At 34.1% G+C, this 17,156-nt stretch overlaps 1 protein-coding gene across 4 annotated transcripts in view; it reads left to right on the top strand.

The window, feature by feature from the left end:
• Positions 1 to 17,147, top strand: part of LOC123669298 — an 87,588-nt gene extending 70,441 nt beyond the window's left edge. For 2 of the 4 annotated variants that reach the window (XM_045602910.1, XM_045602909.1), the window contains exons 2-4: positions 5,686 to 5,969; positions 12,077 to 14,141; positions 15,816 to 17,147. In XM_045602910.1, the coding sequence (XP_045458866.1) occupies positions 5,878 to 5,969; positions 12,077 to 14,141; positions 15,816 to 16,844 (3,186 nt within the window). In that variant the 5' untranslated portion in view covers positions 5,686 to 5,877 and the 3' untranslated portion in view covers positions 16,845 to 17,147. Of the gene's footprint in view, positions 1 to 5,591; positions 5,970 to 12,076; positions 14,142 to 15,815 lie in introns of those variants that run through there. The other 2 variants (XM_045602908.1, XR_006745731.1) reach the window with 2 other exon arrangements.
• Positions 17,148 to 17,156: the final 9 nt, after the last annotated feature.

Genomic DNA, 17,156 nt, shown 5'->3' with positions numbered 1-17,156 from the left:
AAGGTGGGGACTATAGTGCTAGTCTAGTGTCTATAATTTTTTATTGTGAATGTTTCATTGTGATATAGTTACTATTATTGACTAGAAGTAACTTGCGTTTCTTTAAAATTTGGTGCAATATTTCATAATCTTCTAAGAATCATAGCGTTATATTGAATCTACATTCAACATTATCCAGCTAAAGACTATCCTAAGCGTTGTCAAGCACACTGATTATAGATGTAACTGGCTAGGAAGCAAAAAATATAGATTAAAATAAAATAAAAATCTATACTTTTGTATGACAATTATGTGAGAAGTGAAAAGAATCGAAGTTAAATTTGACAATTATGTGAAAACTGAACATTAATCATTTCCGCTTCACGTTTGCAGATTAGCAGGTTAATTTACCTATCAGTAGTAATGATCGTTACAATCAATTAATTATGACTGTAACTGAAACGATTTTACATGCTCTTAGGAGCTCCGTGGGTAAAACGCAACCACGCGGACACGAATATTTGTTTAACTAACTACACCCTGCCCCTGACAGATTCATAAATCTGACGGATTTAATAGGATATTTTATCGGCGCATTACGACCAAACTACGCAGAGTTATAATATTAGCATAAATTCAAAATATCGAGAATTCCACGATTCTATAGATAGTGCTCTTGTACATATGTTAAGATCTGGTTTTGCGGTTGGAACGTCGCAATATTGGGATAAGATTCTAAACCGCAGCGATTGCGTAATCGAAATTCAATCAATAATGTACTGAAACGTGAAATTGTTGGATACAAAGTCTAGAATGACAATATTTAGTCGATTTCGAGGAGGTAATAAAATTTGGGATAGGATTTTCAATAAAGCTAAAACGTACGTATGATTTTACGATTTCTGGTCGAATCGAATACTAATATACTACATAATTATTGTTGTATTTTGATATTATATACATACATAACCCTTTGTTCTATTGACCCTTACTACCTTATAATACTTTGTTGAATTTAATCTGATATGTACATTATTTCTGTTTTAGTGTACAATGCATTGCTACGTTATGTTGTTAATGCACATGAATACATGATTGTGATGAAATTATTCTTCACGGATTCTTAATCAGATCTTAGAAGCTTGCTATTAAAATTTCTGAAACCCTTTAAGTAGAAAAAGGTGCAACATGCTGAACTATTAGTACTAGCCATCCACTCGGTAACACTTCATGACACTTCATGACAATTTTTGGCATTATTTTGTCATTATGATTGTTTAATGTTGTAACAGTGGAATGAAAAAATTCCCTTTTTTTTTAAATATAATTAAAATATCAGAATTGTGTTCTTGACAACAATTGTTATAGAGCTCGAATGCTTCAGTATATCAGTTCAAGGTGAGCGGTGTTACATTTGGATACTCTTTTAATTCAGTTTCAGACGATTTTAATCCATGGAAATTCGAACAGCTTCCGTAGTTTATTATCAGCGTATTTGCACAAAAACCACATTAATGTTGAAAATTAATTATCGCGTCAATTGATTTGAACTACGTTTAGCGCATTAAAAATGTTATACCAGACTTTTGATATTTAAAACGTTAATTGAAGTAAATGAAGCCATTGAAAAAATTATATGGTAAATAAAAAAGTGAGAACTATTCTCATAACCGTTTAACTTTATACGTTGTAAATAGTTTTAAGCTGAACGTATTCTAAGGTGCAGAAAATCATAAGAATTTATTGTTGCTTTATGAGACACGTATGTTTTAATGCACGTATGTTCAATAACAACAAAAACACGGCCTATATCACTCCTGTATATTGTAGCTTTCTGATAGTGAAAGAATTTTCATGCTCGGATCAGTATTTGCAAAGATTACCCTCTACAAAACAAACAAAGTTAGAAATTGTACCTCTTCATAATATTAGTATAGATTAGGATATATAAAGGGTTAAAAAGATTAGGTACCTACTAATAAACCTTAAAGATACAGTTAAACAATAAGTATTATTTATATTACAACGTTTTTGGTAAAGACGTTATCATTTTAAAAACTTTCGTACTACAGTACAGGTAAATACTTTATAGCTGGCACGAGACACACGCAAACAGACATTCATAATTATGTTGTGCTTGTGTAGTGTCTGTGTAGCGTGTGGAATGACGTGACACTGCATTCGCGTAAAATCTATCTGTCTCTTTTGCACGTCAAATCAGTGTGAAAGAGATGTATGTTGTGTTGTTTTGACAGTTATATAGGTATGATTTTATGACAATCATCTGTCAGTTGATGGTTCTTTATTAAATATATTTTGTTTTTTCAACAAACTGTAAACCATAAAGCCAGTAGTATGATTATTGTAAACGTGCCAACTTTATACTGACATAACATAGGTCGCTTGCATCTGTATACCCTGAACATTACATTTTCTCTAACTAGGTGCCTACTTGATGAATTTCTTCTTAAATTATGTTGCGTTAATAACTGAATAAATTTTATTCGATATTACATTTAGGTTATCTTGTTACGTGAATTGACAGAGAACAGAATTTTAAACGTTATTTTTATTAGCTTCAACAAAGTAATCGAATACTTTTTATATAAATACATTTTGTTTGACAAAAGACCTCTTTACGTTTTAGGAAGGAATGCTGGAGATTAATCCGCTATGTTGCAGTAAAGCGAACTAGTGTTACATTTTAATACAAGATTCGGGTTTTCTCACAATCTGTACATTCAGTGTCTTCACGAGATGTATTATTATGTTTAGCATTATGAAACATAGTGATCTGAAAGAGAGAGAAGAGTGAATAGAGATAAAAGAATCATTAAAATTGTATTGGTAACTTCAAACTTAATTCAGTCAGTCATTCAGTTCAGCCTATCGCAGTCTACTGCTAGACAGAGGCCTCCACAAGTTCGCGCCAAAAATGGCGTGAACTCATGTGTTTTGCCCATAATCACCATGCTGGGCAGGCGGGTTGGTGACTGCAGGGCTGACTTTGTCGCACCAAAGACGCTGCTGCCCATCTTCGGCCTGTGTATTTCAAAGCCAGCAGTTCTCTTCTCTTGGGTGTCGTAAGAGGCGACTAAGGGGAACACAGGGGGGGACACAGTTCCACGACCACCTTGAAACTTAAAAAGCCGACCGATGGAGGGGTCACCAACCAACTTAATTACTAAAAATAAATCCTTCTAAAATATAATACACGATGTATAGCGCAGGTTACTTTTTTATCACCGCTCATAATATGGCATTGTTGATATGTTAATAGCTAATTAAACATTATATTTTATATAAGCTACCAAACAATGGTGCGAATGTACATTTCTTTTAACTGTAATTAGTTTTATGCAATCGGTATTGGGTAACGGTGTATGGTAATTTCTTGGCGACATTTTATCTCACCCACCTGTCTAGTTGCAGCTGTATCAAGATTAAATAACTAGAACTACCGTCTATACAATGTGAACTAAAGGTATTGCAGTTGATGTCTGAAATCTTAAGCCTTTTAAATTACCACAAAAAAGGAGGAAGATGTCGATAAGACTTTATTTTTTACTAGCAACCCGCCTTGGCTTCAATGCTGACAGAGACTAAAATAAGTATTTGCTATGTAAGCGCAAAAAAAGTCTGTTTATTTACGACATCACAATATTATGCACATATAAACCTTCCCCTGGAATCACTCTATTTACTAAAGAAAACCGCATCAAAATCCGTTGCGTAATTTTAAAGATCTAAGCATACAGACAGCGGGAAGCGACTTTGTTTTAAGTAGTGATGTGTCTAATATATGACCTCATAACTTTTTACTCGGCGTACCGATTTTTTTTCTTCCTTTTTTTAAATACAAAGCTAATGCTTGTAATGGGGCCCATTTTTAATCGAAATCTGATGTGTACATTTTGAGTTGTATTAATAATGCGTATTTAATTGATTTTTTTCGAACCCCTACGTTATAATGCTAGTTGATCTAAATTGAAATTGTTTTTTTTTTGCGTATGCTATCAAATATAATTACTTTCACTCCAGTCAATGTTGTCAATATGGTAATCAAGATTTTTTTTTATATTAAAGTCTTTGTCTAAACTTCATTAAAGGCTGTTACAATACAATCACTTGTTGTTATATTTGTATTTCTATTCACAAAATTTATTCTAGCTTTAATTTGTTTGTTTAGGTGTAACAGGTCCTTAATACACTATCCTAACTCCTGCTGTTAAAGTCTAATCGTATCTTATTTGCAGGATTAACTTTATCCCGAAACTGGTGAATCGGGCCCTTAATGAAATGAATTCTATGTTGTGGTCTTAAATCACGCAGTTTTCATTAAATCGCTTCGCGACGCTTCGCTCCTAATCGTTATTAATCGTTCACCAGCGACGACTTCGTTAATTGTTCTGTCGGTAGAAAGTTAAGTCTGTGGATGCTTAAAGTGGGTAGGTCTTTACTTTTACTACCTCAACGTTATGATAGATATCGTTAGCTCCGGAGTTTGTTAAGTATCATTAATCATATCTCATAAACAACTATCCATCTGATGTGGCACATATTCATAAATTAACGTCTAATATATCAGTCAGCTCGTTCTGGAGTCGCATGCATGTCATAATATGGACATACTAGCCGTTCCCCATGGTTATACACGCGTTGTTATAGTCTTATTATGTATATATATATATATGTATATATATCCTCAGGAAATTGACCAACACAACTTTTTCAACACAAAAAATGTTTTTCAATTCGAATCAGTAGGTCCTGAAATTAGTACGTTAACACAAACGAAATCTTCAGCTTTATCTATAGATTAAAAAATTGTAACAAGCTGATGTCTGTACATTAGGAGTAATTAGAAAAAGAAACCATAGGAATATTTATAATTTTTTGATCTATAATTTTGTGTCTGGTAAAATACATTTACTATGTAGTTAATATCCGCTATATACCATTCAGATAAATATGCGCCCGTTGTTTGCTTGTTTCTTTATTATATCGCAAATGAAAGACGCAAATGATTCGGACTATTTCTGACACGTCTTTTGGCTTCGTCATCCCGATACCGATCTACATGTAATAAATAAAGCTATTTGATACTGTCATAATTAATATAATTGTATATTATTATTTTACGGATTATTTACATTTTTGTCAGTCTGTGTTTTTTTTTCACTTTTAATTAAAAATAAAAAAATAAAAATATGTTTGTGTGCTAATAATGTACCGGTTACTGGTTAAAACTAAAAAAATGCATTTTTTTTGGTTTTATCTTCCGACACCTAAACGACGAGATATAAGAGTAAAAGAGCGAAGAGGGCAAGAGTGCTCAGGAAACACCGCGGGTACAGCTATTTATCTATAGAAACCTTTAACTAGAATAAATACTTTATGGATAAAGCCTAGTCTCCATCCATAACGATTTACAAAACGACGTTTCGTTTAACGTAACGTTTTCCCGCCAAAAGAAACTGAAAGTGCATTTCGCGTCCGAGGCGCGTGTGGTGCGCGGTCTTTGAAATTCAAACGCTAATTAAAAAGAAGAAAAAATACAGCCTCTTAACGATAGAAACCTTTAACCAATAGAGTAAATAAACCCTTTATAGCTAAAGCGCAGTCTCTAACCATAGCGATTTTATTAGTAAGACAATGTAAGAATGGGCAATAAAACAAAATGACGTTTCGTTTTCGCGCCAACAGAAACAGAAAGTGCATTTCTCAACCGAGGCACGTGTGGTGCGGACTTTAAAGTTGGAACGTTAATTTAAAAATAAAAAAATAAAAAAAAAAACGTGTATATACGTGTGCGGTGCGTTCCGGCGGGCGTGCAGTTGTTCGCGTGACGTCGTGATAGGTGCACACGCCCGCCAATGCGGCGGCGGCGGGCGCGCGATGTCGCCGCCGCGGGCGCTGCTGGCGGCTCTACTTCTCTGCCAACTGCTGTCGTACGGTGGCCACCAAGGACTCACCAAGATATTCTACACGTAAGGAATGATGATACACCCCTTACTGTACTATCTACTAATTTATATGTATCTAGAAATAAGTAACATTTTTCACACGTTTTATTAAGTACATATTATTTAACACTGAAGTTAAGGCACAGCAGGTAATATCCAGCTTAAAATCTATAGCAGCCCGACTTGTAAAGTATCTCGTCCTTATAGAGATTAAGATCACAGCTAAATAATACTGCTTTCAAACAGTGTTGTGTTCCTGTGCTTTGTAAGGTGACCGGAGCTCCTGGTTGGGATTGGGGTTAGGGTCGGCAATAGCGCTTGCGATGTTTCTGGAGCTACAGGCGTCTATAAGCTACGGTAATCGGTGTGTTTATGGTCATACTGTGAGATTATACTTTAAAAATGTATATAAAAATATAACAGAGATAGTTGTCTGTAAACTGTGTAAATGAAATGATAGAGGTCTTTCCTACAAAACTACTGGATAAAGTAGGTACAATTTAATCTTCTGAGTTTTATTCACTCTCTACTCGGCTATTATCGAAAAGAAAAAAATATTAACCTATAAATGTTTGACAAAACCACAATCTTTATAAATACTCGGTGTTTATTGATGTCTTTTCTTGCCGTGGACTTTTCCAAATATTCTTTTCTTCTGCATATAAAATGGTTAATATTCTAAGTAAACATATTCGCCTTGCTTTCTCCTTCAAACAAAAGGCTCTATAAACTATTACTTATTAACTATAGGATAGCATACATTGCTCATCGTTGAATTTTTCGAAGCGTAAATAGTAATTATAATAAGGCCTATCAGACATTGGCGCAACACTGCAATAATAAGTCGAGTGCCAGCAATACAAGCCAACGCAGTCACTTTAATATGGTCTTGACATTGAGAAAGACGCCGGGTGCGCGTTACTAAATAAATAACATTGATATGAACAAACGACAAACTTCAATTTGTATGATTTGTTTATTACGCCTACAAGAAAGATTACACCAATTGAATGTTTTTTTTTTTTTTTTAGTGATATATCCACAGGCTTATTATGCCCGTGCTTTTGTTAATCCATATTTTTTTTTTTTGTGTAAACATGCATCGGTACTTCACCGCAACTTTAGAATCCTAGAAGCCTTAAACCAATTGAATGTTAGGTATTGGGAAAGCTACTCACAAATGTCTTGATATTATGTTGAAATTTCATTATAATGTAAAAAAAATAATAGATTAAATTGACATAGGGCTAAGTAAACGTAAAATCGCGTGAAATGTATGTCGCTAGCTTGAATAATAGCTCATAGCAATAATATACATATATACACACATACAAACGTTTATAAATTTAAAAGAAACAGAATAACAGATATTTTGTAATTATGTAAAAAAAAAATGTATTACAATTTCTTTAAGAAATATTTTGAAGAGCAAAAAAATGTTTAACATAATTTTATATTTGCTAATTTCCCAAATATCGTTTGCTAACTAGGTACATAGTTACATACCTTAAATAAGTATATCGGGTACTTATATTCATTATTCTCAAGAATATAAAAAATTTAATAAAGATTACCTAAACCTGAAATATCTAATTTACTTCAACAGCAATATATTTGAGAGTCATCTTAAAATTTTGTTAGGTACAATGATCTTCACGTTATAATTTTTAATTTCAATTTTGGTGCCATACGCCACCGCGCTAATACCTGCTTAGAGGCAGACGACATAATTTATACAGCCAGAAATAGATTTCATTTATGGCGATATTTTAATAATGTTTTACTGTTATATAGATTATAAATAATTTCGAACGAATCAATTATATATTTTTTTCTAATATCAGTATTCAAAAATGTTTAACTAAATAAATGTTTGGACAAGAATAAAATCAACATAGGATGGGAAATTGAGAGAGGTTGTCGACTTCTGCACGTTTTACTACTGTAATTGTAGTAAGAATGCTAAAAAAATGTATGAGAATTTTAATGAAGGTGGATCTAGATTTGCCGTGCGAACCAGCGTACCATTTAATTAATCTACTGCATACCTCAACAAATAATATTTAAAAAAAACTAACTCATTGAACGCCATGGGGGTTTCACTTATCACTCTTATCGATATGATGTATATGGAGCTAAGTTAAAAGCACTTATTTACAAAATTTTAATAAGTTTCTATTGCACTACCATACTCATTCTTAAAGAACTTATTTATTTATTTATTTATTAAACTTTATTGCACACACAAAAAAGAAGATGTGCTGTGTGGCTACGGCACTAAAGAATTTAGCCACCCCCTCTCTTCCCGTGGGTGTCGTAAGAGGCGACTAAGGGATAACACAGTTCCGCTACCACCTTGGAACTTAAGAAGCCTTCCGATGGCGGGATAACCATCCAACTGCTGGCTTTGAAATACACAGGCCGAAGACGAGCAGCAGCGTCTTCGGTGCGACAAAGCCAGTTCTGCGGTCACCAACCCGCCTGCCCAGCGTGGTGACTATGGGCAAAACACATGAGTTCACGTTATTTTTGGCGTCAACTTGTGGAGGCCTATGTCCAGCAGTGGACTGTATAGGCTGTAATGATTGAAAAAAGAAGATACATTTTAGAACTTACTTATTTTTCCTTACACTATCTGAACATACTTTTGTAAGTCATATTTTTAAGTTGACTTTCGCGGTCATGTGGTGTCCTCCCGCGGCACCAACGGAACGACTGTTCGACTACAGTCATGGTGTCCCACATGAACCAAACAGAAAACAACAAAACATGTATAATTTTAGTTGTTGATATCACCAAGATATATTAAGTTCAAGGCTGATTGCAATTTTATTTATAAAACTGATACTTTATTTGATATGTCAAGTACTTTGTAAAATTTGCAATTGTTTTCTCATAATTATTAACAATAAAAACACAAAAATTAGTGTTTCAGTGGCGGTAGCATAATGAAGATAAGAGATAAATGGATGTTAGATGACTGCAGGTACAAATCAGGGTTGACGATAGTGATATTATAATAATGTGTTTGCTGAAAAATGAAAAAAAATAACCGACTTCAATTATATCGACAAAATAATACGACATAAATACGCGTTATCAAAGATTACTCAAAAGGTAGTCACCACATCTCGATTAAATTTTACCGGAACCACACGACAAGCACCACCTTTCGACTAAAAAAAGAATCATCGAAGTCGGTCCACCCAGTAAAAAGTTTTAAGATAACGTACATAATAAATACAGTCGAATTAAGAACCTCCTCCTTTTTTGGAAGTCGGTACAAATTGGAAGTGGTCTGTGTCACACAGTCAGTAAACGTTTAACACTCTTTTCTTCAACTTCGTCTAAATGTAAGAAAGATGTAAGATGTGAATCCTGAGTCAAATATCTGGAAATACACACAAAACAATCACAAATGCCCAGGCCACGACAGACGTTTGTCTGACCTGTACAAGCATTCGCCATATAAGAAAATCAAACCCGCAACCGCTAGCGATCAATTTTGACTTCTGTACTTCGCTTATTCAAAATTGAAAACTAATTTAATTTTTTTATTTTATTATTTTCATTAATAAATAAGCACAATTCTTGTTACAAAGATCTCATAGTAAAGAATTATGTTTAATTCACGAAATAACCCTGTCCATTTAAATCAGCGTTATGTAGTTGAATGCGAGGGAACTTTCTGACGCTTTCGTACAAGCATATTTCAATTGTAGCGTTGATTGTCTCAATTGGTGCCAGTCAGCTTTACTTGTATCAACATTCGAATATTTATGATTATAACCACAACACACATACTCACACACACTAAAATATGATTTCGTTTATAAATCGACTGTAAGCTAAAACACAGGCAATAAGTTGCATATATTAGAAGCGTCGGCGTGTGAACATCAGGTTAAAGAACTTTATTTCTTATAAGAATAATACAATTCACTTTCATAAGAAACAATTAAAGTTTAAACATAACACATAAATAGTAGGCAGCTACGTACAATTAAAAAAAATAAAAAAATATTGGAGGTAGTTACATAAAGTTTGTTTACAAATGAATATTATGTTTAAAGATTCCTTAGACTATGCGAAACTGGATGTGGCATGTGTGTACTTTAAAGATATATTAATTTTGTGTATATTATTATTGCGTAATTATTTAGTATGTAGTGGTTATTAATATTTATTTCTTTAATATCTATTTTTTATTTTAATTATATATTATATATTATTTTTATTTTATTTTATTTTATTTTATTTGTTTATTTAGAATATAAAATTTTAAAAGCTTTTTAAAAGTTATTGTCGTCTTAGAATTTCTTATATCTAGAGGTAGTTTATTATAGTGCTGAGCGCCTTCAAACATTATATTTTTTTTACCGTAATTTGTTCGCGGTCTATGTAGTACAATGTGATCAGCGTTCCTAAGCCTAATTTTACTAATTTGAGATTTCTTTGTGAAAGTTAGGTGAGTATGTATATCTTTATTAAGAATCTTTCGAATCAATATGCATGTGTTGTATATATAAGTTTGTGAAATGTCCATTATCTTAGTTTCTCTATAAATTTTGTCAGTCAAATAACATAATTATGTTAAATATATTTAACTCATATTCTTTTCTTTTTAAACATTTATTTTAAGTCACAATCCCTTGTTGTACTGACATCAGACAACACAGATTATACGACATTTAGGATGTTCAGTTTGGGCTGAAATTTTTAGTAATCCAAACATTGAAATGCGTATATATATATATTATTACAATATACGAGTAGATAGTTATGGCGTGATTAGTTAATTGACTTGATGATGGAAAATGATAGGTCAAAAATTAATTTTGTTCAAATATTTCCTTATATCAATTGTAAATTAATAAAATTATCAGAGGTGTTCTTGAGAATGTTATTACAAATACATTCAAAAGCTCAACTCAGCTACATGAACAAAATTGTATAAAAACACGTTTATTAACAGAAGTTGTTCCCAGTACAATAATTTGTTTATAAATATTGACATTTTCCATCTCTTTCTTAATAAATTTAGATTGCATGTGATGAATGCATTGATTTAATATATCTTTGATTGATGTTATGATATTCGTGATGTTCTTCTTGTTTTTTTTTTTATTTTAATTTAATTCTGATTTTGATCCTTATTTTTTTTAATTGTGATATTTTAAGCTTAGTGTTTTTTTATTATTTGTTTCATAATACCCGTATTGAATTTTTTAATTTCTTTATTGATTACTTTTTTTTCTCTCAATGGCTGTTAATCAAATTATAGTAGGTAATGCTTTTAGTATTATTATTAAGTTTTTGATATGGAACTATTAATGTGATATTATCTTTTTTAAGATCGGAAACTATTTTTGGTTAAGTGATACTATTGTGTTTTTGTTTCTGTATATTGATGTAATACCGTTTGTTTCGAAAATAAAATAAAATAAAAATAAATAAAAAGCATTATTTCCCTTTCGAAACGATCGAACACGATCTTATTTGAAACTGTTTATTTAAAAAAAATCCTCCGTTATACCAAACTAAATTTTACCAACAATTACAACAACAGTGGAGTAATAGGTATTCTTAATGAGTCTCAACATGAAGAAAAAGCCCAGCAGTGGGATGTTACAGGCTAATTTAATCGTAAATCCTATTGTTAGTTATTATACAAATTAGTTTTGAAGAGCTCTTTAAAACAATGTCAGCGTCACGTTTCTACCATCGCACCTTTCGCTGAAGGACTAGGTAACATCCACACCACTTGGATGCCTGGCTTGAGTCCAATGTGCGGGTTTAGGCTCATTTTTTCCGCGTATATGCAAACTATGAATTGACCTTCCTCCTGAGATTTTCCCTGAGCGCTATATTCGTTTCGTTCGTTCGTTCGTACTTTATTCGTTGACTTTTCATAATTTATTGCTAATTTCCGGCTGAATGTTTTATTTCCATACGATTTCGAACGCAACTGTTTCCCGGAATATTTGGCGATTCAATTATGTAAAAACATTTTGTATAATTTTAATATTCGACCTTTTATACTTGGTCTAATCAAATAGTTTTCTGTTTACATTTAATATAACGTCACTTGTTTTGTATTTATGTAATAAATACAATTTTTCTCTTTCCAGGTTACCTGACACGGGACAGCCTCCAATACTCATCTCTTTAGCAGACAATGCGAAATTGGATTTGAGAACGCCGGATGAATTATTGTTCGCAAATGACTCAGAACAGCACAATGATACTAGTTTCACGATCGTTGACAGCGAAGACGATGATGAGGAAGAAAAAACGTCTGCGGACAACGCTCAAAAAGATAGTACGGAACCTCGCCTCGTAGTGAAAGCGAGGCCCATGCATGAAACAAGACAGACAGAGGATGCATTTTCAAGCACCACGCCTATTCCAGAAATAGAGACTACGGTAGAATCTCACACTGAAGAAAAATTAGAAGAAAACATTCCTATTAAACCAGAAACTCCACAAGAAGACATACCTTCATTCTCTGAATGGGCGCAGAAGCAGTTAGCAGAAGCCGAAAAGAAAGACACAGTGCTGAACCATTCGAGTCAACCTAGTCATAGCAATACAAATTTTAGCAGCAAGAGCACTAAGTTACGATCTAAAAATTACGCTTCGCTCGCGTGTGGCGCTAAAGTCGTCGCTGTGAATCCTGAAGCGGGATCAGCAAGCTCCATTTTATCTCCGAATAGAGATGAGTACATGCTAAACACATGCAATAGTCGCATTTGGTTCGTCGTAGAACTGTGTGAAGCTGTTCAAGCACAAAAAATAGAAATAGCTAATTTTGAGCTGTTCTCATCGACTCCGAAGAATATCGCTGTATATTTCAGTGATCGTTTCCCTACTCGGGACTGGGCTGACGTCGGTCAGTTTACAGCGCAAGACATGAGAGATGTACAAAGTTTTGATTTGTATCCACATTTGTTTGGTAAATTTATTAAAGTTGAGCTATTGTCTCATCATGGCTCCGAACATTATTGCCCCATTTCATTATTTAAGGTTTATGGCACTTCAGAATTTGAAGTTCTAGAGAAGGAGAGTTCTCAACATTCGTCTCACATAGATGACGATGAAGACGACGAGATAATCGACGTCCCCGACGTACCAGCGGCAGAAACGGAGCCATCAAAAAACCTTTTTGGTTCCGCGAGAGACGCCGTTATGTCGATTATGAAGAAAGCTGCTCAAGCATTAGTTAAAACAGAAGTTCCTAAGAATATTTCCAGTGAACGTTACGATACGTTAGCGGATAAAATGTACAAAAAGTGTTGTTCACCCAGCCATATAATAGTGTGTGATAATTGTAGTAAAACGCTTTACAATGACGTGTATGAACTGCTTAGTTGTACCTCTGACAAGTTGATGAGTTTAGTGCGGCAAGTGTTCCTAAGAGACACTCTTAAGTGCACAAGTGTGTGTCAAACGTACGGTTTAGATTTTAAAAGTACAAAGACTATAGAATTCGGTGAAGAACGCGTAGCGTACATAAACGCTTTGTTCCCCCCTAAGTATTTAGCGGCTTTGTGTAACATTCTAGCGATTAAAGAGAAAAAAGTGGTCCTTAACACAAGTTTTGAAACCGAAGCGAATGTTACCTCTAATATTACTATAGATGAGTCACCGCAGAAGCTTAATAGTGAAACAAATTCAGAGCAAGATATTAAGTTAGTACCTATTAAGAATGAAACAGCTGACGATAAAATCAATGAAATGACGCAAGCGGACGATAACATTGTTGTACCGGAACAGAAATCTGAGGATCTACCAATAGAACTACCTAAAGTCGAGAAAGAAAAATCAGGTACATGTAAGGAAGATCTTCAAACAATTCTCGAAGGAAAACAACCTATAGCAGAACCTCACGAGGAGCCTGTCACTGAAGATAAACTAGTAGAAAGTAATAGTGAAAGTGAAACTAAAGACGCTCCTTTGAAAACAGATGTTAAAAATGGAAAAGATGTCGTTACAGAAAAACCTAAAGAAATAAATAACGTTGGCGATGAAATGAGCGATCAAGTGCTAATCGATAGTGAAAATTTCATGACGGATCTTGATCAGATAGCGGTCGACCCTACACCCGTGGGTAATCAAGCCACATTAAATCAAAATCAAGCCCAAGCAACTTTACAAAAGGAATCGGTATTTTTAAGGCTGTCAAACAGAGTAAAGGTGTGTATCAACATTAATTAAATTGTATAAATATTTGACTTAATTCAATTGGTAGAAGATCCGAACCTAAATCGATCTTCACCGAGCTGACGATAGAATGAAACATACTTTATAATAAATTAAGTATATTAAATAATATATTAACAATGGGTTGCATAAAAAAATCCGCAAACAGATTATTTTTTATTATTTAAAAAAAATAATTTAAAATTGCAACATCAAGATAATAAGAAAATTTTAGTCTATGAAACGTATAGATTGGGTACGTTCCATTAAGCGACCGCAACGCCCTTTTCATCGTTACATCTAAGGCCCGTGGTCGTCGCGAGCGATCACTCGACATCATAGATGACACCACTGTTCGCCATCACATCGCGCCAACTTCGCCCACAAATTATAGGTGGATCAGAGTTGGCTTTCATCAAAACGTGGCGGGAATTTAAAAAAAAAAAAACTCAGTATCAAATTGTGAATGTTATTTCTCATTCTATTCGGCAAAAGCGCAATAATAAATCAGACAGCGCTCAAATATGCGTTCCACTTATAAAAATCGCCTAAAACGCCTGCGGCGTTTTTTACGCTAGTGGAACGGCAATTTAGCGGTCGTTGTTGATGGCCTTACGGGCCTGTAGTAGAACACACTCATTGTGCCCTTGGGTTGCCTATAGTTATAAACAGGTATGTCGATGCCAGTTATCTTCTACATACCTGGCAACCCAGCAGTTCGTTCAGGCAGGCCAACGGCTGCACATTCTATATGTTTCATACTATTCAGTTAGATTAAAACGTTCTTATTATCTTGATAAAAAAAAAAAAATTTGAATAATTAAAAATAGTCAGTCCAGGTTTTATATAGGTAAACCCATTTTTAATATATTATCTAATATACTAAATTTATTATAAAGTATGTTTCATTCTATTATCAGCTCAGTGAAGATAGGCTTAGGTTCGGATCTTAGACCATATAGTAAGATTATATACTAGAAAGTATGATCATTAAATTTTCTTATCATAAAAATGTCACAAAATTAATTATCAATTTAACATTTCCTTTTATATGAAATTGTATAATAATGTCCCTAGCAGTTTATTATTACTTTAATGTTAAATATGCATGATAGTTTATCTCGTAGGTAAATATTTTACAGCTTAGTAAAATCTTTTTAATAGTTTTCTATTTTATCGATTATCAACAAATAAAAGGAACACACACACACTTCAGCCTAATACAGTCCACTGCTGGGCATAGACCTCCACACGTTTGCGCCAACAATGACGCGAACTCATGTGTTTTGCCCATAGTCACCACGCTGGGCAGGCGGATTTGTGACCGCAGGGCTGGCTTTGTCGCACCGTAGACGCCGCTGCCCGTCTTCAGCCCATGTATATCAAAGCCAGCAGTTGCATGGTTATCCCACCATCGAACGGCTTTTTAAGTTCCAAGGTGGTAGTGGAACTATGTTATCCCTTAATCGCCTCTTACGACACCCACGGGAAGAGAGGGGGTGGCTGTATTCACACAACGTTACCACACAACATTTAATAAATATCAATAAAATTCATAAAAGGAAGCTTTATTTAAATATTTGTTTCTTTTTTCTTCAGAAAGCTTAGAAATAACCTCAAAAAAAAATTAAAAGGGACGAGACATTTAGATTTTATTTTTATTTTCAGACACTAGAAAGAAACATGTCTCTGTCGGGACAATACCTCGAAGAGTTAAGCAGACGATACAAGAAACAAGTAGAAGAAATGCAGAAGTCCTTCGAGAAAACTATGGTACAAATGACTGAAGAAAGGCGGAAAAGCAACGAACGTGAGCAGAAGTACTTAGAACAAATGACGCAGTTGCAAGATCAACTTGTACAGTTGACCATTGCGATGACGATCCTCATGGACGATAAAGACAGTTGGTTTGGAAACATAACCTTCACAAAATTTATCATTTACCAATCAATGATAATAACTATCATATTCTATTACGTCTCGAAGAGAAAAAAACCTGAAACCATAATGGTGCCAATTCCAAAGAAAATCAAGAAAAAACAGGATAGGTTTAGGAGAAAATCAGTAGAAGGTGTTAGTGGGCACGCGACTCCGTCTGCGAAAAAGCGTAGGCCAAGCGAGGAAGCATTCCAAATAGCGAGACAATCTACTGATGATATGGACAGAGAACACGATTTGGGTGAATGGCAAATCGCTAAGAAGAACAGGAGAAGAAAAACTGCAAACAACAACCACAGGAGTATAGAATCAGATATCAAAGAATCATCTAATGCCCAAGACGGTATTAGGGAGTTACAAGAAAACCCAAATATTACTCTAGACGAGGGTGTGTACTTCGCTCCTGTGCCGGAGCCAAAAGAATTTACAGTGAATGAAACTAAAGAAAAAGAGTTACCAAAAACGAACGGTTCGTTCTTCAATAATTTAAAAACGAAGACAATGAAGACGAGACGATTATCGTCCCCGGCCTTCCTGAGGACTCTCAATCGTCAGAGTAGTAGGAGCACGCCTAGTCCAGATGTGAGAACTTTAGAACCGATATTCAATGGAAAATTAGGAAAGAAAGCGGCTTCCGAATCGCCTACAGGAAGCCTCTGGTCGGAATCGACAGACATCTCTCAGAACGGACCGGCAGAGAGCGAAAGCGGCGCCAAGAAGAAGAAAAGTCTTAAAAACATACTTAAAAAAGTATTTTGAGAACTTACGAGTGATTGTTTTACATGTGCTTTGTTATAGATTGCTATGTCTCATTTATTATTATATATTTTATTGTTTAAATTATTGTATAAAATTATTTGCATCATTGTTAGACCTCTATAGGTGCCAATTGTGATAAATTAGGAAGCCTAATGCTATTTCAATTATTATTATTTTTATTTTTGGCAGTTATTTTGCAAGTATGCCAGTATTTTATGAATGACAATAAGAGAAATTGTGGAATGTAGACACTAGTCGGGTGAGTCGGTAAACAAAGAAATGGCATTAAATGCGTTAATTTTATTTCTGTCT

The sequence above is a fragment of the Melitaea cinxia genome, chromosome 3 (assembly GCF_905220565.1).
Source record: "Melitaea cinxia chromosome 3, ilMelCinx1.1, whole genome shotgun sequence".
Lineage (NCBI taxonomy): Eukaryota > Metazoa > Arthropoda > Insecta > Lepidoptera > Nymphalidae > Melitaea > Melitaea cinxia.
Note: the sequence above shows the minus strand (reverse complement) of the source record. Positions and strands in the feature narration are given on the sequence as shown.